The sequence below is a fragment of the Girardinichthys multiradiatus genome, chromosome Y (assembly GCF_021462225.1).
Source record: "Girardinichthys multiradiatus isolate DD_20200921_A chromosome Y, DD_fGirMul_XY1, whole genome shotgun sequence".
NCBI classification, from domain to species: Eukaryota; Metazoa; Chordata; class Actinopteri; order Cyprinodontiformes; family Goodeidae; genus Girardinichthys; species Girardinichthys multiradiatus.
In genome coordinates this window covers 1,238,237-1,265,231 of record NC_061818.1, presented here as the reverse complement: position 1 = coordinate 1,265,231, position 26,995 = coordinate 1,238,237, and the positions used below count along the sequence as shown (strand labels likewise).

At 40.8% G+C, this 26,995-nt stretch overlaps 1 protein-coding gene across 1 annotated transcript in view; it reads right to left on the bottom strand.

The window, feature by feature from the left end:
* The window catches only part of LOC124864783 (carbonic anhydrase-related protein 10-like), a 298,624-nt gene that overhangs the window by 155,848 nt on the left and 115,781 nt on the right, over positions 1-26,995 (bottom strand). The window contains exon 3 of the mRNA XM_047359688.1: positions 4,231-4,373. Within this exon, the coding sequence (XP_047215644.1) occupies positions 4,231-4,373 (143 nt within the window). The remainder of the gene's footprint in view (positions 1-4,230; positions 4,374-26,995) is intronic.

Genomic DNA, 26,995 nt, shown 5'->3' with positions numbered 1-26,995 from the left:
GAGATATTCCCTTTTAACAAAGTAAGATTTCTTATTAAAGATGTAGTGTCAGGATATGTGCCTTGTCTGTTTGTTTGGTGTTGTTACTGTGCTTAGCCCCTAGATGGCGTGGAACCTGGAGGAGAGGTGACAGGTGTTCTCTATTCCCTTGATTACCTGCTGAGGAGTATATAAGGAGGAGGCTGCCAGCAACTCACTGCCAGACTGTTGCCCTTAGTGGTACAGCTCAAGCCACATTTCCTTTGTCTTGTCCTTGACTTGAGCTTTTGGTAATCAGAATCTGTTACCTTGCAGGATTACCTGAACCTGACTTTGCCTTCTGCATGGAACTCCGTCTGGATTACCCACTTCTGGAAAGAAGCGATCCAGCTCCACGAACTAAGACTCAAGCCTCTTGTTACTTCATTGGACCACACCGGTTGGCAGCCTCCTGACTTTGTCACTCCTTGGATCTCCGTTCATGAACCCTGTCCACCCTCCTCCTTCCACTGCACCTACTTCTGTAACTCCTGGACCAACTAATCATCCTGGCACACCATTACCCACCATCACCGGTCTCACGGGTAAACAACCTCTTGGTCTCCCCCCTCTGGCGGATCGCTCCATCAATCCAGTAAGGCAGAATTATTATTTATTAGTTTTGACTCAGAATTACCCCTGCTTACCCTCCTGTTTATTTTTACAGTTGGTATCCCGGTTCCAGTTCCCTGCTCACTTCACTGCTCTGTAAATAAACTCTGTCTCCTGGATTGCTTTCTGCATGTGGGTCGAATCCGTTAAAAACAATATGACATGTAGTCAGTAGAATTTTTAGAGACAGTTCTAATAGACATCAAGGTATGAAATCTAGATGTTTTGTGTTAGTAAAATATCCCATACACACGAAAACATTTACAATAATAAGAAAATATAGACATAGGAGGATTTTCACCAAAATACATACACATTAAATTTCTGAAACTGCTCCACTGTGAATTTGGTATTGAATTTTACATAGCAAGTGTGGCCCATCTTTTTGTAATGTGATTTTCAGCGAGCAGAAGAAAATGACTATATACAGCAAATAAAAATAAAAATTTACTTAATGGTATATCATCCCATATTATGAAGCTCTGATGTTAAGCTGTTGTAACAACACATTTTTTGTATGAAGAAATACAATGAAGCAAACAAAAGATTACAAATACAATGGGGAGAAGTTTTTCATACACTGTCGATTTTGCAGGTTTTCCCACTTGCAAAGCATGTAGAAATCATGCAATAAAATGCAAATAATTACTTAAAAATCACAAAATGTGATTTTCTGGATTTTTGTGTTAGATTCCATCACTCACAGTTGAAGAGTACCTATGATAAAATGAAAGACTTCTTTAAATACTTGTTCTTCCCACTGTACATATACAGTAACATTGAAGGGCTATCATTAACAAGGAGTGGTAGATTATGGGTTGTTTATTCAACATGAAACTTGACTTATCTATGATTTTGCAACTAACGTAACATTAATTTGTTTTGTTACACATGGTTACGACAAAGCCATTGCTTACAAAAACCTACCTGTTTCACTACCAGATGAACTACAGGTCCTTCTCGAAAAATTAGCATATTGTGATAAAGTTAATTATTTTCTATAATGTAATGATGAAAATTTAACATTCATATATTTTAGATTCATTGCACACTAACTGAAATATTTCAGGTCTTTTATTGTCTTAATATGGATGATTTTGGCATACAGCTCATAAAAACCCAAAATTCCTATCTCACAAAATTAGCATATTTCATCCGACCAATAAAAGAAAAGTGTTTTTAATACAAAAAACGTCAACCTTCAAATAATCATGTACAGTTATGCACTCAATACTTGGTCGGGAATCCTTTGGCAGAAATGACTGCTTCAATGCGGCGTGGCATGGAGGCAATCAGCCTGTGGCACTGCTGAGGTCTTATGGAGGCCCAGGATGCTTCGATAGCGGCCTTTAGCTCATCCAGAGTGTTGGGTCTTGAGTCTCTCAACGTTCTCTTCACAATATCCCACAGATTCTCTATGGGGTTCAGGTCAGGAGAGTTGGCAGGTCAATTGAGCACAGTGATACCATGGTCAGTAAACCATTTACCAGTGGTTTTGGCACTGTGAGCAGGTGCCAGGTCGTGCTGAAAAATGAAATCTTCATCTCCATAAAGCTTTTCAGCAGATGGAAGCATGAAGTGCTCCAAAATCTCCTGATAGCTAGCTGCATTGACCCTGCCCTTGATAAAACACAGTGGACCAACACCAGCAGCTGACACGGCACCCCAGACCATCACTGACTGTGGGTACTTGACACTGGACTTCTGGCATTTTGGCATTTCCTTCTCCCCAGTCTTCCTCCAGACTCTGGCACCTTGATTTCCGAATGACATGCAGAATTTGCTTTCATCCAAAAAAAGTACTTTGGACCACTGAGCAACAGTCCAGTGCTGCTTCTCTGTAGCCCAGGACTGGGGAATGCGGCACCTGTAGCCCATTTCCTGCACACGCCTGTGCACGGTGGCTCTGGATGTTTCTACTCCAGACTCAGTCCACTGCTTCCGCAGGTCCCCCAAGGTCTGGAATCGGCCCTTCTCCACAATCTTCCTCAGGGTCCGGTCACCTCTTCTCATTGTGCAGCGTTTTCTGCCACACTTTTTCCTTCCCACAGACTTTCCACTGAGGTGCCTTGATACAGCACTCTGGGAACAGCCTATTCGTTCAGAAATTTCTTTCTGTGTCTTACCCTCTTGCTTGAGGGTGTCAATAGTGGCCTTCTGGACAGCAGTCAGGTCGGCAGTCTTACCCATGATTGGGGTTTTGAGTGATGAACCAGGCTGGGAGTTTTAAAGGCCTCAGGAATCTTTTGCAGGTGTTTAGAGTTAACTCGTTGATTCAGATGATTAGGTTCATAGCTCGTTTAGAGAGCCTTTTAATGATATGCTAATTTTGTGAGATAGGAATTTTGGGTTTTCATGAGCTGTATGCCAAAATCATCTGTATTAAGACAATAAAAGACCTGAAATATTTCAGTTAGTGTGCAATGAATCTAAAATATATGAATGTTAAATTTTCATCATGACATTATGGAAAATAATGAACTTTATCACAATATGCTAATTTTTTGAGAAGGACCTGTAGCTACAATTCCGGGACTTTCTGGCTCATCTTCAGCTACAGAGCTATCCTAGAGTTCCAGAGGCTGACAGCTGGATTTGTTACCTAAAGTACGTTCCAGCTCTTCATAATATGGTCAAGTCAGTTGACCACGACAGCCTCTTTTGTTTGAGTCTTTGGCTTCTTTGAATTTCGCTCTTAAACTTTTGACTTTTCACTGGCATTGTAGCCACGTTCACCTATATCCTTGCTTGGCCAGTTGTTTAGAGATGGGCTTAATAACAGCCCAGTTACGATAGGACCCCTCAAGTTTGGCTTGGTCAAACTGACACCCCAAATACTACTTAAATTAAGTACTTCGCTGTCTTTTTGATTAGCTCCATCCAAAGTGTCAACACTGCTTGCTTCAAGCATTGTTTAGTTCTGGATTTACCATGTCTGGCTTCTTCTGGTTCATGCAGAATTATGACACGTCTCATGTCAATGACGAAAATGTTGTTTAAAATGCAAAACGATCATTCTGACTGCAGACACTTTGAAAATTATTGGATATGTGCCTGATTAGGACCACATATGAAAGTAGCACAAATCTGATTTTTTTGGAGATGATAAGATCGGAACTGGGTCGTTCAGACTGCGCTATGGTTGTGAGCTGTCTCAAAGTCAACAAAACACTTCAACACAGGTTAGACAAGCTCCTTTAAATCCTCAAATATTCATGACAATGGACATGAAGAAGTTCTCCGGTTTCCCATGGCCAGGACAAAAAGGATAACCTAGAGGAGACTACCAAAAACAGCTCCACAATGTAAACTTCAACTAGAAACAGTCAGGCAGAACCTTCTTTATAGTCATAAATTATAACTGAAGTCTTTGGAAACGACTAAATGCTTCTGGTGCAGTCAAATACAGTTGGAAATGTCAAAGACCGTAGATGTGGATAATACTGGTCTAGGGTTAGACATGAGTTCTAATGACAAGACAATTACCTGTTTTGTTTTGAGCTGCTATGATAAATCAAGGTGCAGCAGCTGTTTGACGATGAAAACATTTAATCCATTCATTCATCCTATGGGAGAATTCCTTTTTATATCAGCCCTTACCTTCCGTCCTCCGGTGTTCAGCCTGAGAGGGGTCAGGTGGGGGTCAAAGATCATATGACTGGTTTCGATGTCAATGGGGGACTGCCTCTTCCCAATGGCACACAAGTTCCAGGCTGAGTTGACCAGACCCCAGAAGGATGGGACTGGTGGAGGAGAATGAGAGGGAGACAAAAACAACACTAAGTTTTTGTTTGACAGTTCAAATTTAAAGAGAAAGCAAGCAAAGCTTTATTCGAATGTGAAACAAGAAAATGGGAAGTGTAGGAAGATATGAATTTGAGTACAGCTTCAATAAAGTCTGACTAAAATAGGACTAAAATTTATGCAACAATTATTAAACCGAGAAACCCGTTTCACAGATGGTATAAGTATAAATTTTATGTTTGATTGCCCATAATCTACAGTGATGATTTACAGATGTGGAAACCTTACAAGCCAAATTCAGCTTAACATATTTACTCCCTAATAAAGATAGTTTTCTTTTTCATTTAGTTGCCAATGAGAAATGATTTTAATTAACATTTGAATCTAATATTAATAATAATAAAATATACAAACTACTGATAGTGGCTGATCCATGGGAATAAATAATTATTAATGCTTAAGAAGTTACTCTTCCCATCTTCTCTGTGCTGCAGCATATTCAGTCTCGGGTGAGATCAGATGTACACGGTGCCAACAATGCTGTGCTGAAGTCTATGTAGGTTTGCATTAAAATAGAAAGAGCTGAGTGGGAGTTGTAACCATTTTTACACCTAGTGTGTGAAGATGCAACAGTGCAGACAAAAACATTAGTTTAGTAAGGCAGTAAGGAGTGTGAAAATAGGAGGGTTTTCAAGAAGAAGCACAAATGGAGGACAAAAAATTATTTAGAACAATTTTTAGTAAGAAAATTGTAAAAACAAAATTATTTGCAACAGGACCTATCAGCTACAAAATAATATTTACAGCCAGCAGTCTGCAAAAGATATGATCTGGTATCTTTGAATGATAATCCTTTATTTCTTATTCTACACATTTTCAAGCTGGTATATAAAAGCTATAGAATGGAAGGATTATATACCCTTGTTTAATGCACATAGTTTACATACACTGTTAACTTGAATCCAGAAAACTACATCAATGAACTGCTTTTGTTTACCTTTGCGTACTTTATGACAGAAACTCAATACAAACTGTATGTTGTTTTCGATCATGTACTACTTTATCTGCTATCACTAAACAAAGTAAACCCTGGGAGCTAGTTCATGCAGCCAACTCCAGCCAACTTTGCTTCACTGCAATCTTTCTGACTCTCTGCAGAATACATATAGCGTACCTTTTGATTTGGGCACTGTATTCAAGTGCCTGCCCTTAGCTGCTGCTTCAGACCCTCCGCCACACCAACAACCCCCTTCGGACTCCAAGGTAAGACAGTCAGTGCTCACTTCCTGAGATGCAGAACACTTGTTCTGGGTGGGGCGGGGGGTAAAGATAGGTATTTCTCCCCAAAACATGTAAGATGTTGAGCAGCATGCATAGCCATGGAGTAACGAGATCAGGGGCGTGTCCATATTTTCTACATGGGGCCAAGAAAAAAAATGGGGTGGCACACAGAATCTGCCTCTATACTTCCGACCTGCTGGCCCATGCTCACTATCCCTCTGCTGCTCCCCTGTTGGCTGATTCCTGCCTGTAATACCTGTCTTGAAGTAAAAAGAAACATCTGGTTGTATTCTTTTACAGTAATTTCAGTAATTTACAGAGAACAGCAAACAAGCTAACAACAGTTCAATCCAAGGAAACCATCCAAAAACTCAGCAGGAAAATCAACCAGAGGCGTTGACTAAGATCATGAAACATTAAGCCCTTAGCTGAAGGATTTCCTTTTCGTAAGACCTTAGTATATTTTTAGTTGGTTTTACATTTATGTAGGAAGAAGAAAAAACCAAGTTCAACTCTAATTAAAGAAGTAATTTTGCTGAACCGGATAATGACATTTTGTGATTAAAAAAAATGGAATCATAATTTCTGCTCATTTAGTCATTTCCTGACAAACATTGGATAAATGTCTGACTTGGAGGTGTTAAAAATCTACACATTTTTCTTTTTGTATTTTTATATATTATATTTGCCATTTCATATTGTTAGGATTTTTTATTTGCACTTTAACTCAACTGCTCAATAGAAGATACTGATATTTATTTCCATAAATGATGAGAGAAACAGATTGAATCCTGGAGACGAGCCACTTCTCAAGAACTGACAGGTGGTCAGAGTGTAGCCTCATCAGGCAGGAAACCCTGCCTGCAGTCAGAGCAGAGAGGTGACCCACTCCACTACATGTCTAAATTGCAATTGAATCACACAGGTGCAAAACTTCCACTGATCCCGCCCTGGACAACAGAGCGGGATGTAAATAAAGGGAACACTCAAATAACACATCCTTGCCATAATATGGTTTTTTGATGGACCAATATGCGGGGAAGAACTCCTGAAGCTCCAGGTTTGAAGGTAAGACGAGTCTTTATTTTTCATGGCAGGACACAGACAGGGTAGCAAGCACGCAGCAGGAAACACACATACACATAACATAACATAACATAACATAACATAACATAACATAACATAACATAAGGAACCAGCAGGGAACACAGGAAACAAACGGGCTTAAATACAAAAACTGAACAGTAGGGGGAACCAATGACAAACGTGACAAGACAATCAGGGGCAAACACAGAACAGGTGTGGGCTTGGGGTGCAGGGAGACAGAAAACAAATGACTAGACCAGGTAATATAAAAAAACACAAGCAGGTATGACAATCCTAGATCTGAATGAATGAAATATTCTCATTGAATACTTTGTTCTGTGCAAAATTGAATGTGCTGACAACAAAATCACACAAAAATCATCAATGGAAATCAAATTTATTAACCAATGGAGGCCTGGATTTGGAGTCACACACAAAATGAAAGTGGAAAAACACACTAGAGGCTGATCCAACTTTGATGTAATGTCCTTAAAACAAGTCAAAATGAGGCTCAGTATTGTGTGTGGCCTCCACGTGTCTGTATGACCTCCCTACAATACCTGGGCATGGTCCTGATGAGACGGCGGATGGTCTCCTGAGGGATCTCCTCCCAAACCTGGACTAAAGCATCTGCCAACTCCTGGATAGTCTGTGGTGCAACGTGACATTGGTGGATGGAGCGAGACATGATGTCCCAGATGTGCTCAATTGGATTCAGGTCTGGGGAATGGACGGGCCAGTCCATAGCTTCAATGTCTTCATCTTGCAGGAACTGCTGACACACTCCAGCCACATGAGGTCTGGCATTTAGGAGGAACCTAGGGCCAACCGCACCAGTATATGGTCTCACAAGGGATCTGCAGCCCTCCAAAGAAATGCCACCCCACACCATTACTGACCCGCTGCCAAACCGGTCATGCTGAAGGATGTAGCAGGCAGCAGATCACTCTCCACGGTGTCTCCAGACTCTGTCATGTTTGTCACATGTGCTCAGTGTGAACCTGCTTTCATCTATGAAGACCACAGGGCGCCAGTGGCGAATTTGCCAATCCCTGTGTTCTCTGGCAAATGCCAAGCGTCCTGCACGGTGTTGGGCTGTGAGCACAACCCCCATTTGTGGACGTCAGGCCCTCATACTGTCCTCATGGAGTCGGTTTCTAACCGTTTGTGCAGACACATGCACATTTGTAGCCTGCTGGAGGTCATTTTGCAGGGTTCTGGCAGTGCTCCTCCTGTTCCTCCTTGCACTAAGGTGGAGGTGGCGGTCCTGCTGCTGGATTGTTGCCCTCCTACGGCCTCCTCCATGTCTCCTGGTGTACAGGCCTGTCTCCTGGTAGCGCCTCCAGGCTCTGGACACTACGCTGACAGACACAGCAAACCTTCTTGCCACAGCTCGCATTGAAGTACCATCCTGGATGAGCTGCACTACCTGAGCCGCTTGTGTGGGTTGTAGAGTCCGTCTCATGCTACCACGAGTGTGAAAGCACCACCAACATTCAAATGTGAGCAAAACATCAGCCAGAAAGCATAGGTACTGAGAAGTGGTCTGTGGTCCCCACCTGTAGAACCACTCCTTTATTGAGTGTGTCTTGCTAATCGCCAAAGATTTCCCCCTGTTGTTTATTCCATTTGCACAACAGGATGTGAAATTGATTGTCAATCAGTGTTGCTTCCTAAGTGGACAGTTTGATTTCACTGAAGTTTGATTTACTTGGAGTTATATTGTGTTGTTTAAGTGTTCCCTTTATTTTTTTGAGCAGCGTATTTTTCCCAGGCATCTCTCGTTGAGAGGAGACCATGAGGAAGACCCAGAACTAACCGGAGGGACTATATGCCCTGTCTAGCCTGGGATCCCCCAGAATGAGCTGGAGGATGTCGTCAGAAAGAGGGATGCCCCCGCAACTTGATCTTGGATAAGCGGAAGACAATGAATGGATGGATGAACGAATGGATATCCTCTTGCTACTTTCAGAAAGTACTTATATGTTACATGTTAAAACAGATGAAAGTAGACAAAAGGTGTGGTCTGAAACTTTGCAAGATTGCAAAAAAAGAGGGAGAAAACAGAGATCACAACCAGCAACAAATTATAATCTTAAGGACATAAAAATTAAAATACTAGATGGGTGGACATTTCTCCTTCTCTTTAGGGGGGTATAAATTCTGGCAGTGGGGAATTAAATAATAAACCTTGTGTTAGAAAAGATGTTTTGTGTAATGCAGAGTATATAACCTCAACAGATTCTGTGTCTAATGTGGACACTTCAATGTGTATTAATATGTAACACAAATGTATCTTTAAGGCCAAAATTATTCATACCCCTGGCATATTTAAGTGTCAAGAAATCATCTAAATAAATCGTTATATTTTAGAGTGCTCCAGCCAGAGTCCCGAATTGAATTTGAAAGATGGAGATCATGGTCATGGCAAAGAGGCTCTCCATTCCTAATGACTCTGTGGTCATCACCAAATGGCAAAAGTCAAAATAACAGTAGAAACATACAAAAAGCTGGTGAGCAGTTATAAAAGATTTTAATGGACCACAGCATAAGTAGCTACCAGCTCTTGCTCACAGGTTCACCTTTGATTGTACTGGGAATTCTTGAAAATTTCTCCATTTAACTTCTTTTTAATGAAGCAAGGCTCTAAAGCAGTGGTGTCCAAAGTCAGTCCTTAAGAACCATTGTCATGCATGTTTGAGATGTTTCTCTAGCTCCTCATACCTGCATCAAATGGATGGTTAGTTGGCAGGCATCTGCAGAAATTGATGACATGCAGAGGTACTATGTCCGCTGTGTTGGAGCAGGGACACATCTAAAGTGTGGTCTTTATTGTTTATTATTTAGACAGACAGGAAGTGCGGTGAAGAGATGGGGGTGGGGGGGAAACAAGCAGCACAGCTGTGATGAGGACTGTAGCCTCCATATATGGGTTGCGCACTCCACCGCTATGCCATGCACCAACAGAAGACATGTTTGACCTAAACCAAATACAAATCCATGAAAAGAATCGCATACCAAAGAAGTTTAAAAAACATATTTTTTATTTACACCGGTCAAACGTTTTGCTTTGTGTTTACAACTATTTACATTGTACGTAGATTCTCACTGAAGGAATCAAAACTGTGAATGCACACATATGGAATTATGTAGCAAACAAAAATTGTTAAATAACTTTAAATATGTTTTATATTTTAGATTCCTTAAAGTAGCCGCCCTTTGCTGATGACTGAAATATTAACCTCTGGTCGTCTCTTAATGAACCTCTGGAAAGTTCTTTCAAGACTGGTGAGAAGGCCAAGAGAGCAAAGCAGTCATCAGAGCAAAGGGTGGCTATTTCATCATTTAAGGAAAAAAAAAAACATGCTCGCTGAGTGGAAGTTCTGGTGCTGCTCAGAATGCCCATCAGAATGTACAGGGGTTGGACAATGAAACTGAAACACCTGGTTTTAGACCACAATAATTTATTAGTATGGTGTAGGGCCTCCTTTTGCAGCCAATACAGCGTCAATTCGTCTTGGGAATGACATATACAAGTCCTGCACAGTGGTCAGAGGGATTTTAAGCCATTCTTCTTGCAGGATAGTGGCCAGGTCACTACGTGATACTGGTGGAGGAAAACGTTTCCTGACTCGCTCCTCCAAAACATCCCAAAGTGGCTCAATAATATTTAGATCTGGTGACTGTGCAGGCCATGGGAGATGTTCAACTTCACTTTCATGTTCATCAAACCAATCTTTCACCAGTCTTGCTGTGTGTATTGGTTCACTGTCATCCTGATACACGGCACCGCCTTCAGGATACAACGTTTGAACCATTGGATGCACATGGTCCTCAAGAATGGTTCGGTAGTCCTTGGCAGTGACGCGCCCATCTAGCACAAGTATTGGGCCAAGGGAATGCCATGATATGGCAGCCCAAACCATCACTGATCCACCCCTATGCTTCACTCTGGGCATGCAACAGTCTGGGTGGTACGCTTCTTTGGGGCTTCTCCACACCGTAACTCTCCCGGATGTGGGGAAAACAGTAAAGGTGGACTCATCAGAGAACAATACATGTTTCACATTGTCCACAGCCCAAGATTTGCGCTCCTTGCACCATTGAAACCGACGTTTGGCATTGGCATGAGTGACCAAAGGTTTGGCTATAGCAGCCCGACTATGTATATTGACCCTGTGGAGCTCCCGACGGACAGTTCTGGTGGAAACAGGAGAGTTGAGGTGCATATTTAATTCTGCCATGATTTGGGCAGCCGTGGTTTTGTGTTTTTTGGATACAATCCGGGTTAGCACCCGAACATCCCTTTCAGACAGCTTCCTCTTGCGTCCACAGTTAATCCTGTTGGATGTAGTTCGTCCTTCTTGGTGGTATGCTGACATTACCCTGGATGCCGTGGCTCTTGATACATCACAAAGACTTGCTGTCTTGGTCACAGATGCGCCAGCAAGACGTGCACCAACAATTTGTCCTCTTTTGAACTCTGGTATGTCACCCATAATGTTGTGTGCATTTCAATATTTTGAGAAAACTGTGCTCTTACCCTGCTAATTGAACCTTCACACTCTGCTCTTACTGGTGCAATGTGCAATCAATGAAGACTGGCTACCAGGCTGGTCCAACTTAGCCATGAAACCTCCCACACTAAAATGACAGGTGTTTCAGTTTCAGTGTCCAACCCCTGTAACTAGATGCATATGTGCTGCAGCAGGACCTGGTCAGCACCATGAGTTCTAACAGAGGGTTCTTGAGAAAATTTGAGACTATCAGTAAAAACATTAAAACTGAAGCAGACTGGACCCTGCCTGCAAATATGATAATGACCCAACATAGCAGAAAATCCACCAAGGACTGGCTGACAATTAACAAGTACCGTACAAAGTCCTGGAGCAGGTCAAAGTACAGATCTTGATTTCACTGAGATTCTGTGGGTTGACTAGAAACAGCCTGAATGTGCAAGACACCCCTCAAACATCTCAAAGCTGAAAGTGAGGAGTGGGACAAATTGTCCATAGAGCGATGTCAGAGATGGTAGATGGCTACAAGAAGAATCCCTTTGTTTCAGTCGAAGGGGAGTAAAACCAGCTATTAGAGGGCGTCCTAACTTTATCCTCAATTAGAAACACATTTTGTTGATATATTTTGTTTGAAGAGTAAAACAAGTTTAATTTCAATGATTAAGTGAAATACAACCATTTTACACAAATACATACACGTTTCTTAAAAAGAACAGAATATTTATTGTTTTGAGTATCACTAGGTGCAGTTCAGGTCCCACCATTGGTTCTTATATCACAGTATATACAATTACACTTTATACAATATTAATCTTCATAGAGTGTGACTGCTTTCTGCCACCAAATGATTCTTTGACACAGCATGCTTACTAACCTGTATCATAAAACTTTGGATGGGTATGTTTGGCTAACAGCTTAGCTAAATGTAGCCAGATGTGAGCTCCGTGCATTTTACTGAATAAACAGAAATAATGTGATCACGTGCAGAGTGGACACAGACAGAGCATGGCATGAAAGCCACTGTAAGTTAGAGCTGCACAACCAACGTAAGACAGCAACCCCCACCCACCAACAGAACAGACACACTCCAAACTTATCACTTGATAAACTGTCATAACGATTGTCAAAGAAAGGTTTATTGACGACTCAGTGTGAAACAGCTGTCATTTAAAAAACAGAAAGCATCATCAGCATCCTGAGCTAAGACTGGCTGATATTTATAGTGCCACATTAATGGGCCCATAAAAGTCAGAATGTTATTTTTCTGCATAGGTTTTCATAATAATACATTCACTCACCCCTGCCATCCCCTCTCACTCCCCCTTTATCACTCTCTCTGGGCCATGCAGTCTCTCATCACTCTCTGTCTGGATTGTTTTGTAGAGTAGAGTGACAGATGTGGCAGCCATGAACCCTGCTCAGCCCACAGCTGTATGTCAACAAACTGTTATATCTGCCAGCTGTGTCTGTGTGTTCATGGTGGGAAGGAAGGCTGCAGAATTCCCTGTCAAGATCTACATGAAATAACAAACAGGGAACTTTGCAATTGTAAAACTAATTGAAAATTCTACACGTATAGCCAAAACATTTGCCTTCTGCTTCTCCACCTGACCACAGCCTCTCAGCGGAGGCAAGGTAAGAGGAGTTTCACGACCATGAATATAATATTTCAGTGTTTGATCTTTGAGTCACTTCATTGTCACGATGTCCTTGTTTCATCATGCAGGAAAATCCATTGTATTCCATTGTACAATTGTATTGTAAGTATGTTTATTTGTGAGATACTGTCATTATGGCATACATATGCATTCCCGTGTTTTCTAAAAATAAAGGAACACTTTTGATCAGAGCATAATATTAAGTCTGGTTAGTTGTAGAGGGGGGTTGTGTTTATCATGATTCTTAGGTTTTTGAGATTTTGTTTTCTGTAGATGTATGTTTCTTTCAATGCTCTCTGTGTTCTCAGTCTTACTATTTTAGTTAATCCCATTGTTTATTTATTTTCATGCTTAGTCTGTACATTAAGATAATCTCTGTTGGATTACCTTCTTATGTTCCCCTCTAATCTTGTGCCTCAGTTTCCCCCTGCCTTCACTGGTCTCAGCTGTTTCTCGTATTCACCTGATTACTTACAACAGATCTATGTATCTTCTGTCCTGCATATAGCTGCCTGATTTTTCAATGTGATTTGTCGGTTTCCTCCGTTGGCTTTTCCATGTCAGAACTGCTCCATATGTTCTGTTTCTTTGCCCTGCTCTCAGTGTTGTCATTGTGCCCGTATAAGTTTACTTTCATTGTTCTTGATTAAAACTTCTTCTTTTTTTTTTTTAAACCGTGTCCTGTCCAGCAGAGTAGCACTCAGAATTGTTGTCTGAGGGCCAAGAAAAAGCCCAACAGATTTACTTTCAGCATTACAGCTGACGCTTTAAAGCCCTGCTACCAGAGAAGAGCAACCTAAGTGCAGAGGCCCCAGGAAGCTGCAGCGACGAGCCCACAGGCCCTGCCGGCAGGTGTCTACACCCGAGCAGATCCAGCCATGGACCAAGAGACCCGAGGAAATATCATCGCCCAAGCAGAGGCCCGACAAAGCCCAGGGGTCCAGGTGCCGACAAGCAGCCACCAGGAGTGAGCCAGCACACATCAAAGCACCCAGCACCGGAGACCGAGAACCACAAATACACCGGCGGGCAGAGACACCAACCACTGGCAGGTAGTGTGGCAAGGAGGATATAGGCCCCACATTTGATCGGGGGCCTAAACTGGTCCAGGAGAGGGAACAGCCCAAGACCCAACCTGACACAAAAAAAGGCCACACACAGTCACAATCACACATTTCCACCCTCATGCGTACACATAAAAATACTCACACCCATGCACCCAACATAAAGACAAACAGCAATGGACGTCGTACTCTCACTCACACTCCCCATATATACTCTATTCTCCCAGGTCCAGGTGCTGATACCCCATAGGGACAACCATCCTCCGGACCCAGGAGGTGGTCCTCTTCCCTCTGGGAGTGGAGACAGGCAGACCACCCCAGCACCTGAACCTGGACCCCGACCCCCCACCCCGACCCCAGTCCCCAACGACCCTCATCCAGAGAGAGTATTAAAGAGGGGTCTACATGGTCCAAACCAGGCTGCCAACCAGAGAAGCCACAGAATAAAATAGTCCCAACCCCCCAATGAATTCCGATACCAACCCCATGAGCCACCCACCCCCAATGAACACCAACCTGAATTTTCCCACAGGGCCACCCCCAACCAGGACACAGATATCGAACACATGCCCCCAAACCCAAACGCCATGAATCCCCTCCCCACAGCACATGGGCACACCCCCACAAGTGAGCTTCATCCCCGAAAAGCCGATGAAGCAAAACTCACAATGTGCAAGCTCCACACACAACCCCACTCCAAGCACCCCAGCCGCTCCCTCTCCCGGCCTCCGAACCCAAACAGCAAACGGGGGTGTGAAAAGACTCCACGCCTACCTCCGCCCGCTTAAATGTGGTGTTGATGCGTGTTGTTGTAGTGTGCATTTAAAAAGAACAACAGGTGGGGAAGAGGGTCTGCCATCCCCCCACCCAAAACCATCAATGTCTAGATGCAACTTAACCCTTAGAGGTGAGCGCAGGCACCAGAGGTCACACCCAAGGGCCTACATGTGAATGCCATGAAAAAGTTATTGAGTGTCTAAGTTGTACAGTAAAATTGGGGCACAGGCTGCCATGGGACCACAGAGATGGAAAACCCTTGTGGCACTGAAATGACGCACCTGCACCCCAAGGCCATACATGAGTGGTAGTGTGATGGAGTGGACAGACAAGCAAACCCCACCTCAGTACAAGGCAGAGAAGCCCGATGCAAGGGCCAGTGACGCCCGCCCTGCAGCACCCACACACGGAGGCCAGAGCTGCAGGACCACCACCTCAACACCACAGCACGCCATACAGCGGAGGACAAAAAGCAGCAATGAGCACCCAAAGCAAAAGTCATGCACAAAGCCCCCACCATGCAAATGCGCCCCCACCAGCCCTCCAAAAACAAAGCCCCCTGTGAAAGTGCACCCCTGTGAGAAGAAGACCCACAGCATCCAAGTCTAAGTTCATGGCCAACACCCATACCCCTGCCAGAAGTATATATACATTACACTATCATTACTTTTAGGTGGAGGATTCAAAAAAGTTACAGTATTGTTTTATGTAATCATGTGTAACCTAAATCCAATGAAGTTGTGACATTGTGTAAGGGAAAGAAAAACAGAATACAAGCATTTGCAAAACCTATTCAACCTATATGTAATTGAATACACTACATAGACAATATATTTAATGCTCAAACTGATGAACTTTATTGTTTTTTGCAAATATTCACCCATTGAATTTGATGCTTGAAACATGTTCCAAAAAAACTGGAACAGGGACAACAAAAGTCTAGAAAGGTTGAGGAATGCTCAAAAAAACATTTGTTTGGAACTTTCCATGGGGAACAGGTTAATTGGAAACAGGTGAGTGTCATGATTGGGTATAAAAGGAGTATCCCTGAAAAACTATTTTGTTCACAAGCAAGGATAGGGATAGGTTTGCCACTTTGACTCTCAACGTACAATTTCAAGGAATGTAGGGATTTTTATAATCTACAGACTATAGTATTATAAAAACATTCAGATCTGGAGAAACCTCTACATGCAAGCATCAAGGGCAAAAACCAACATTGCATACAAAGCTTCAACAATTAGTGCCCTCAGTTCCCAAATCCTTCCTTCACACCAAGTACCCTACTAACATTGTGAAATCCTTCATGCCCCAGGAAACACCTATTTTGATTCCTATGCACTATATTTGGCATAAAGTCTTGCAGCCTCTTCACGGGGACTTTACGCAAAGTTTTAAGGTCTGAATTTAACGAACTTTTTGGCCTCATGTTTTCATATCCACTGCTGGGTCTTTCTGGCTTCAGTAAGAAGATGTCAAAGCCAGGACCATTGACTTGGGAAGGCTCCTGCTGTGGTGTGCTTCTAACAGCAGTTCTAGCACTGCCTTTGACAACTTTGTTCAAAATTCTTTATACAGTTCGCTTGGAAGTCTATGTGGACCTGCCTTTTGCCCGGGTTTCATTGCTGAAAATGCTGATCTTTTACTGTCTAAGTTCTGCTTCCATCTTCTGTCGATGCTTAGCTGGGATAGTTGGTGCTCTAAATGTATTCTGAAACTCATCTTAGGATCTGTGGTTAAGTCTAATATAAGAATTGTATAGATTATCATAGTATTTCCTGAATTAATTATTTAGTTCAACAGGTTCTACTACTGTATCACCATTATTATTTTTGATGGCTGTGATGTTGTTCTTTTGCCAAGCTATAGAACCCCACTAGGTCTATTTCCTTGATCAGAACATGTTTGATTAAGTCTTGTTCAAAACAACCCTATCTGCAGACAATTTATTTTAATCTGCTCTTACTAGTAGCAAGTATGTCTCTAATGTGGACCTCCTATTCCCAAATACTCTCTTTTCTTAATCTTCAATTCTGGGCTCTCTCTGTTTCCTTTACATACAAAGTTTTCTTCACTTGAAAGAATCATAACTAGTGCCCTCTGAAATTAGCTTTAAAAACATCCTACTTGATGCCAGCTGTTGTTTGTGTCAGATTGTTAATAAAGTAGATGTGGGGAAGATAAAGACTTCTTTCCCCACATACTGGTCCTTCTCAAAATATTAGCATATTGTGATAAAGTTCATTATTTTCCCTAATGTCATGATGAAAATTTAACATTCATATATTTTAGATTCATTGCACACTAACTGAAATATTTCAGGTCTTTTATTGTCTTAATACGGATGATTTTGGCATACAGCTCATGAAAACCCCAAATTCCTATCTCACAAAATTAGCATATTATTAAAAGGGTCTCTAAACGAGATATGAACCTAATCATCTGAATCAACGAGTTAACTCTAAACACCTGCAAAAGATTCCTGGGGCCTTTAAAACTCCCAGCCTGGTTCATCACTCAAAACCCCAATCATGGGTAAGACTGCCGACCTGACTGCTGTCCAGAAGGCCACTATTGACACCCTCAAGCAAGAGGGTAAGACACAGAAATAAATTTCTGAACGAATAGGCTGTTCCCAGAGTGCTGTATCAAGGCACCTCAGTGGGAAGTCTGTGGGAAGGAAAAAGTGTGGCAGAAAACGCTGCACAACGAGAAGAGGTGACCGGACCCTGAGGAAGATTGTGGAGAAGGGCCGATTCCAGACCTTGGGGGACCTGCGGAAGCAGTGGACTGAGTCTGGAGTAGAAACATCCAGAGCCACCGTGCACAGGCGTGTGCAGGAAATGGGCTACAGGTGCCGCATTCCCCAGACCTGGGCTACAGAGAAGCAGCACTGGACTGTTGCTCAGTGGTCCAAAGTACTTTTTTCGGATGAAAGCAAATTCTGCATGTCATTCAGAAATCAAGGTGCCAGAGTCTGGAGGAAGACTGGGGAGAAGGAAATGCCAAAATGCCAGAAGTCCAGTGTCAAGTACCCACAGTCAGTGATGGTCTGGGGTGCCGTGTCAGCTGCTGGTGTTGGTCCACTGTGTTTTATCAAGGGCAGGGTCAATGCAGCTAGCTATCAGGAGATTTTGGAGCACTTCATGCTTCCATCTGCTGAAAAGCTTTATGGAGATGAAGATTTCATTTTTCAGCACGACCTGGCACCTGCTCACAGTGCCAAAACCACTGGTAAATGGTTTACTGACCATGGTATCACTGTGCTCAATTGGCCTGCCAACTCTCCTGACCTGAAGCCCATAGAGAATCTGTGGGATATTGTGAAGAGAACGTTGAGAGACTCAAGACCCAACACTCTGGATGAGCTAAAGGCCGCTATCGAAGCATCCTGGGCCTCCATAAGACCTCAGCAGTGCCACTTGCTGATTGCCTCCATGCCACGCCGCATTGAAGCAGTCATTTCTGCCAAAGGATTCCCGACCAAGTATTGAGTGCATAACTGTACATAATTATTTGAAGGTTGACGTTTTTTGTATTAAAAACACTTTTCTTTTATTGGTCAGATGAAATATGCTAATTTTGTGAGATAGGAATTTTGGGTTTTCATGAGCTGTATGCCAAAATCATCCGTATTAAGACAATAAAAGACCTGAAACATTTCAGTTAGTGTGCAATGAATCTAAAATATATTAATGTTAAATTTTCATCATGACATTATGGAAAATAATGAACTTTATCACAATATGCTAATATTTTGAGAAGGACCTGTATTTAAGAAAGTCATCCTCCCCTAACCATTTTTTATGTAGGCACCACCTATGGGGATCTTCTTCAACCAGATTCTTATCAATGCACAACATCAAGCAAGGTCGTTAAACTGATGTCACTATGTTGCCATAATGACAGTGTTTTCTTCTGGAAATTAAACCTGCTGAGCTCAGAAAATAGTTTATATGTGAAAATATCTGAAAAAAATACTGAAGTAACAGGAGTTAACTGTATCAGCAGACTTCAAATGTTTCAAATATCAATCAGATTAATCTCCTCCAGACTGATAAATAGCTGTTCTACTTTTGCTATGTGTTTTATCCACACCTGTAGACCTATCCATAACTGTATTCAGTGTGTAATTCCAGTTGCCAATAATAATATATTCTCCTGGGATGGAGGAAAGCCTGAGAAAATGAGATTGTAATTATAAACTTGGTTCATCTGTATTTGGATTTTTAGAAAAAAATGGTTACCTGAATGATCCGACACCTGCTAAATGTATTCCTTTCTTACATTAGTAACCTGCAAGGGCATTGAGTTAGGGATAAAGGTCATAACTCCCATAAACTAATTTAAAACATGCTGCTGTATTTGCCACATCCTGGCAGTTAGTGTTCTTTCCTCCTTTAAAGTAAGACTTCGAGGTTGCCTTGAGTTTGTTCTCTTACAAATAAAATCATCATATAAAAACACTCTTTTGTATTTACTCGAGCTATCTTCATCTGATATTTACATTACTTTGATGATCTGAAACATTTAATTGGGACAAAAAAGCAAAAGCAGAAGAAATCTGTAAGGGAGTGAATACTTTTTCGCAGTACTGTATCTCACCAACAATTTAGCAGGAGCAATAATGTCATGTCTGAGTCCAAGGCTCCTCAGCTGCAAACACACCAAGTTGTATTGCTTGCAATGTTTGTGCACATCTACAGCAAGATCATTGCAAAATCATGCCTGTTGGTAGAACCTTCTTCTTGTTACTAAGGAGCCTTCTCCACCAGAAGCTTATCCTTCTAATTTAGGACCGTCATTATCATGGAAAAAAGCAGGGATCCAATCCCACTGCTTCCTCTGGAAGGTTAACCTCAAAGTGTTAAGCCAAGAGCTTGTTTCCATGTCAATGAGTTTATATTCTTTGGGTTCGTATTTGTGCTCTATGGCCTAAACCATCTTCTGTAATCCCTTCTGTGTATCTTCCACTGCTGACAGATGTACATCAGCATGTGTGATCCTTTCAATTCAGTCAGTGTTCTGCCTGTCTCATTGATAGTTATTTTAATATACTTGAGTCTGCCAGCAACTGATTTTAGGCTGCTAATAACAGACAGTGATTCCTCTTTAACCTCTGCCAATTCCCCTATACCATGCACCAGAGCTCCAGCGGAAAAGGATTTTAAATGGTTTTAATTAATGGTTTTATTTATTAACCGAATTGAGCTATCTAAACTGAGATGGCTTTGTGTAAAAAAGTCATTGCCCCTCTCTGCTAAATCATGAATTAGGTTTGATTTCAGCTTCAACACAAAAAGCCGATTGGGTACAGAGCTGTGGAAGCAATAAACCAAATAAATGGAACCTGTTCAACAAGATGAAGTACATTAAAACATCCAAATACCAACACATCATGCCCCGAAGCTGTCATAATGTGTGTTGAAGTAGTACCCAAATGCAGAGCGTAGTGGATTAGATGAAACAAAGAATAATAACAGTCTTACAAGATGACCAGGTGTGAGACATGGGCAGGAGGATAACAGGAGCATGGCATCAAAGGACATGGAGCCAGGCGGCAAACAGGGTAGTAACCAGGAGGAACCAATGGAGAATAATGAAACCAGGGAGTATAAAAAACCAGGTAGGCTGGAAAATGGTCCAATGAGCACAAGGAGTTAATCAGAAAGGAATGAGAAGCAGCTGGTGGAAGAGGGACTGAAGTGAACTGAAGGTGAGTGACTAACTAATACAGATTAGCATAAAGTGCAGGGAGGTAACTGAAAACATCTAAGTAAAATGAGACTACCAAAATAACATAAACACAAGCAGATCATGACAGAAACATAGTCATGGACATCTATTAGCTAAGCAAAACCTTGTGAGGGCCTGGGACTATAGTTTTGTTTTTTATTGGTCAAATTAAAAACATTAGAAAAGATAAACACTGAGCTTTAACATAATATAATGTCACATTAGTATCACAATAATCCAGTCTGACTGCTTCTTGACTTCCTGCAGTATATTTTAAAATCACCCGTCACTAAGTTTAAGTTGGTCAAGGTGCTGCTTGCAGCTATTCTAACAGCTAATTATTTATCATTTAATACATAAATCTTGCTCTAAAAGCTGTGCTCCACTCTGGGTTTCCAACACATCATTATTGTAAAGCATTCACAAACACACCTGGTTGTTTAATAAACTAACATGCTTATAGAGCATCCGTTTGCAGGGATACTGGGATAAATAGTATTACTTGTGTAGTTAAATTGTCTCCATGCAGTAGGATTTTTCCCAAAACACAGAATAAAAACAATAAATGAATGAGGGGACAGCCCGGGACACACTGGAGAGACTATTTCTCTCGGCTGGCCTTGGAACGCCTTTGGATTCCCCCGGACGAGCTGGAGGAGGTGTCAGGGGAGAGGAACGTCTGGGTGTCTCTACTGAGTCTACTGCCCCCGCAACCCGGTTCCGGATGAAGCGGAAGACGACAGATACGAGTACAACAAGTTATGAGTTGTTTTGCTAATTCATTATAGTGATTTGTGAACTGAGGTTGAGGGCTGTTTTCCACTCAGTTTGGACATATGAAAGTTACTGAAAGGAGTCAGTAACAAGGAAAGCGAATGAGGCAAGAACTGCATGAACTGAGAATGATGAGGAGGGAGAGAGAGAGAATCACCTGACTAAATGTACATTTCTTCTGTTGTATGAGCCTCTAGCTTCAAGTAAAAATATTTGTTTTTTTGTTTTTGCTAAATATGGCAATTTTGGTATTTTGTCAACTGAGGAAAATAGTTAAATTATTAAAGAAAAGTTCATATTTAAAGGATTATCCTAGTTTCCTAGTATCTAAAAATATACAAATACTAAAGGGTATCTGAAACAAAAATCCTATTTCATCTGTTAAATTGTAATTTTTCAGTATGTTATATGCTCTTATGTTTTTGGAGAGGATTGTGATTATATTATGTGTTGGTTTTCAATAGTGAACGTCTGATAGAAGAGAAGGGAGGAGTAAAATAGAAAGACTGTAGAAAAAAGTGTGAAAGAACAGGAAAGGAAAATTGGAAGAGTTGTAAGGAGAGAAGGAAAATTATAGAAAGAAGTGTAAAGCTTAGAGCAGGGAAAGAGCAGAAAAGTATTAGAAAAAGGAGGAGAGGAAAGAAGACAGATATAGCTACTGTTATTTATTTGTTTTAATGCCCTTAGGAAATGCTAACAACAGTGTGGATAGACTTTCCTGCTATTACACTTGATTTTTATAGATTATTATGAATGAATATTTTAAAATAAATGAAAGTGTAACTGTACCAGTGTTTTCATTATATCTTGATAACATTTATTTATTTTAAACTCTGTGCTGGAAATGTCACCGGATTTGATTTCAGAAAAAACAATAAAACTATAACAAATAAAACCTAAACTAAAACTAAGCATTTTCAAAGAATAAAAACTAAACTAGCAAACAAATGCTAAAAACTAATTAAAACTAAAATAGACTTGAAAATATGAAGTCAAAACTATATAAAAATAAAAACTAATGAAAATTGCAAAACTATTAAAACCTTGATTCCTTGTTAAAAATTTCATTATTTAAAAAAGGTCATTGTTCATGTAAATATGAACTGCACTCATGAAAGCAAATCAATTAAACAGAGATGACAACTTAATGAAGTGTAGCTCCTTTCTGCTGCTATACGTTTCGTGAATGTTTAATGTTTAATACCTGCTTAAGGATTGTTATTTTAGAAATGTACTTTTAATCTGACGAACAAGTCTCATCGGAACACATTCTCTAATTTATTGAATATGACTGTCTTTGGCAAGATGTAAGATGACTCACTCAAATTCCATGCTAGTGATTCTGTTTATGTTGAGTCGTCCACAGAAATGGAAAGGTTTGTGAATTTGGCTACATTATTTATTACACTCTATATGTCACCACATATAGAGGGGAGATGCAAACAAAAATAAGAGATTCCCCTGGAAATAAAAAACATGCAATAATAAAATAAATAAATAAAAATATTTTCCTTTAGAGATAGAAGAGATGAAGATTGACTGGTCACTGTTAGACAGCCAGGAGTGGGGGCCAGGTGGGCTGAGGACTGAAAGGAGAACAGAGCATGATGTTCACATCACATGCTGGGATCAGGTTTAATGCACTCCCTAAATGATTGTTTCACTGAGCGTGTCAGCTCATAGTACAAAGCCATTTCGGGCAACACACATCTTTCATCAAACAAAAGCTATTAAGAAGATTGGTTAGTTGTAAAAAAATATTTTGCAATTTGAGAATTGATGTTTAACACCAGGAAATACACCACCTTGTTGCCCAGCCTGCAAATGCTCACATTAACCTCTTTTGGTCCTTACATGAACCAGTTTCTAATAGGAAACAATTTCATTATCAGGCCCTGCAACAATGCAAGCCATGAAGAAAGTGTCTTATCAGACATCTATTGTGTACCCTAGCTCCAACACACACCACAGTTAACTGTTTCTGTCATATTCTACACATAATCATATACACAGAACAACTGACCTTTTGCCTTCCTTATTTCCTCTCATTTTCTGTTTAGCTATACTTATGTCCCATCTTATAATGTTAAAATGCTTCTAAAGTTAAAATCAATCTAAAATACTTCCCTTAAAGCACTACACTCTCCAGAGTTACCACTGGCCTCTTGGCGTCTTCTCCTTGCCTGCCTGTCAGTTTGCAAGGTCTACAGTTGGTCCATCCTCTTGTTCTGATGACATCTCACAGAGCTCTGTGAGATGTTCAAGGTTTGTTATTTTTTTGAAAGCTAACCTTTCTTTACATTTTACAACTTTCTCCCTGACACGTCTGCTGTGTTCCTTAGTCTTTATGATGCTTTAGTTTGTTCATTAATGTTCTCTAACAAATGTCTGAGGCCAGAATCACAATAACTGGATTTATCCTGAAGTTAGTGACACAAAGATTTACTAAATAAGTGACTTCTGAAGGCCACTGAGTGCACTGGCATCAGATTAAATTAAAACCCCAAAACAATGACTAATACCCCAGGCACTGTGAGCATTATTTTCAGTCCCTGCATTTATAAAAAAAAAAAAGTATAATGTCGGATTATTTTAACAGTGATTTCACTAGTGAGATATGCTTGTCTGATCTTGCTCTCTGTATGCTTGCATTGTTTTACTCTTAACTTCTTATCTCTTAGCCAAAAACTACACAAAAGTTGGACTAAACTACTTTACATTAGTAACACTCTAGGATTTTTTTCTGGCATTTTCTTTTTTAATCGCTTTGAGAGAAGGACCACACGAGTAGGAGCAGCTGCTCTTTTCATGGCAGCACAAGCTAATCAGTGCAAGATGCCTCCCTTTTCCACAGACGACTGGGACAAATTTCTCCAGAAAATAACAGTGATGGAAATAAACATTCTTCGGCTTTAAGTGAATCTGGAGGTAAATATTGGCTATGCAGATGAAACCACATTACTGATGATTCTAAACTGTGAAAAAACTGACAAACTAACTAGCACCTAGTCCTTTAGGCCATCTCTGGAACCCTCTCGGCACAAAGCCAAAGAATAAATAATTTCCTTCTGATCTGGAAAGACAGCTAACAGAAAGAACCCTTCACCTGAATGAAACAGCCTGGCCGACCAAAACAATGAATTGTCTCTTTAACACCAGCAAAAAGGAGAAAACAACAGCGGACTGGTTTTTGCAAAAAATGATTGGAGCAAACCAACTGAAACACAGAAATCTCACTAGAAAACAGGTTTGCGCCACTTCTGCAAGACACTGACTCCCTGATGGAAAGCTCAACAGCGTTTAACAGCATTCAACAGCGAGAGGAATGAGACCAGAATGCATTCTAAATGGTTTCCTCCAAAATGGCTTCAGAAAGAGCCAGCCACCATGTCACACACCCTAATAGTGGGTGATGGAGCTGTGAATGAGATTAAACACTTATGCAGCAAGAAAAATCCCAAAGTAATTAGTTTTGTCAATAGCATGGTGTCTGATATCTTAGACAAAATGTTGATGAACACGGAAGAGATTCTAACACTAAAAAAACCTCATACACACAGGAGCACTTGATGTTGTGAACCAAAAATCTGAAATCTTGAAAGAGGATTTTATTCAGTTGCTGAAAAAAGCTTAAAATTTAAATATCAAGGTGTTTTTCAGTGGACCTCTTTCTCAGTGGACCTTTGATAGTTCGGCATGGAGATGAGAGATTCAGCAGACTGCTGATGCTCAACAAACTGTTTATAAAAGCATATGCTGCAAAAATCTGTGAACTTTATCAACAATGTTGTTGCTGAAAGAAAGCATCTTGTCAAGAAAGATAGTTTGTCTTAATAAGTCTAGAGGACAACTGTTCACTCACTAAATTGTTTTATTCTGTAAATGAGACACTCGCTGCCTTGGCAACAAACAGGAGACAAGAGAGTACGAGACAACTATAGAACACTATTCTGAAGGGCAAGTGCAGCCTGCTGAAATACGAAAGAACCATGGAGAAAAAATGACAGAGAGAGACTTCTTCATCACTACAACAAATGGAATATCGCCAGACTCAACCGGGACAAATGGACCCCCGCTTAGCCGCAACAGAGGACCCCAAACCTCGTTGCCTCCTGTCCCCACCCACCTCTCCATTGTCTACATTCAGCCAAGACTACATGAAAAACCTTGTCAACATCAGAATGCAACTTAATCCGTGCCCAAATCTAACATTTTTGCCACAAAACCCCCATCATAATCCAGCTTCTACCAAACTCACAAGCTTGTTTGTGTTCAGGATATTCCAGAAACATTTCTGTTATATGTACAGGGCTCATGTGATAAGATTACCAGCAGTGATTATTTCCAGAAAAAGCTTTTGCTCCTGATGGGGGAATGCTGTAATATCTATGTGTTAATACATAACAGAAAAAAGAACGCTAAAAAGATAAGAATCAACAGACAGAAATTTTACTTAAAATATATTTCTTGTCAAGTGAAACTTGCCACGAACATATTACCAGCCAATAAGTCACTTAAACTGGCTTATTTTAGGAGACTTCCAATAGCAGTAGAAAATGACTGACTGACTGTTTTCTAACAGTGATGTAACTTCACTGTAATATGCTGTGTGTCTCACTTCTTCTGTATACTGCTGCCCAATTATCTCTGAGGTGGGAAAAGAGAGCTAGGCACAACATGACAGATACTCAACATTAAAAAAGAGCACATGAAGACCATAACATACTGAACTCTACCAGAACATGATTTTTTCGAAACACACTCCCACATTTGTTGTATATCTTTTTTACGCTTCTTTCTGCAATGTGGTCTCATAAGAAGTCAGACCATTTAAACCTCTCATTTAAACCTCTCACTAAAGGTCTATTAAACATTAGACCTGTCAGGAAAATCATTTTTAATCAATGACTGAATTGCTGACCATTATCTTGATGTTATGTTTTTAACAGAAACATGGTTAGATGACAATAGTGAGACACCTACATTGATATGCCTCCAACTTATATTTTCCATGTAAGTGTAGGCAGCAAAGTAGAGGAGGAGGGGTGGCCACTTTGTTTTATGATTCACTAAAGTGTAAAAAGGTGTTCCTGGGCAAATTAGACTCTTTAGAATATCTGACTGTCCAGGTAAAGGGTCCTGCTCAAGCTTACGCTTACAGGCATCTGAAATCCAAACCAAACCTTTGATTACAATTGTTTCATTATTTTAGGACTCTTCAGCATCAATGTTGACACAGGACACAGGGACAAAAAAATAATGTGTGACACTTAAACATTTTGGTTTGACTCAGCATGTTACCCAGCCAACGCACAAAAGGAGACACATTTTGGACTTAATCATCACCAAGGGTCTGAACATTTCAAAGGTCTTTGTAACTATTGTTGCCCTATCTGATGACTCTCTGTTATCTTTGAAAGCATCATTTCCATTGACTCAGTTATCCAAAGAGTTACTATATAAAAACGTTTTTTAAGAACAGTGCAACTCTAACCTTTTACCAAGTTTCCTCCTCCACTTTGTCCTGTAATTCATTAAAGGAGCTGGTAGATAACTTCAACTCAAAAATTTCATACATCATTGATTCCATTGTTCCCATTAAGGTGAATGCTGTCTTTGGTAAGAAGAAATCTCGGTGGAGAAATGCTCTACCAGTAAGAAGTGAAAAAAGAGTGTCAAAAAGCCAAATGGAGAAGGCAAAGGTTGGACTCCAGGTTCATTATGGCAT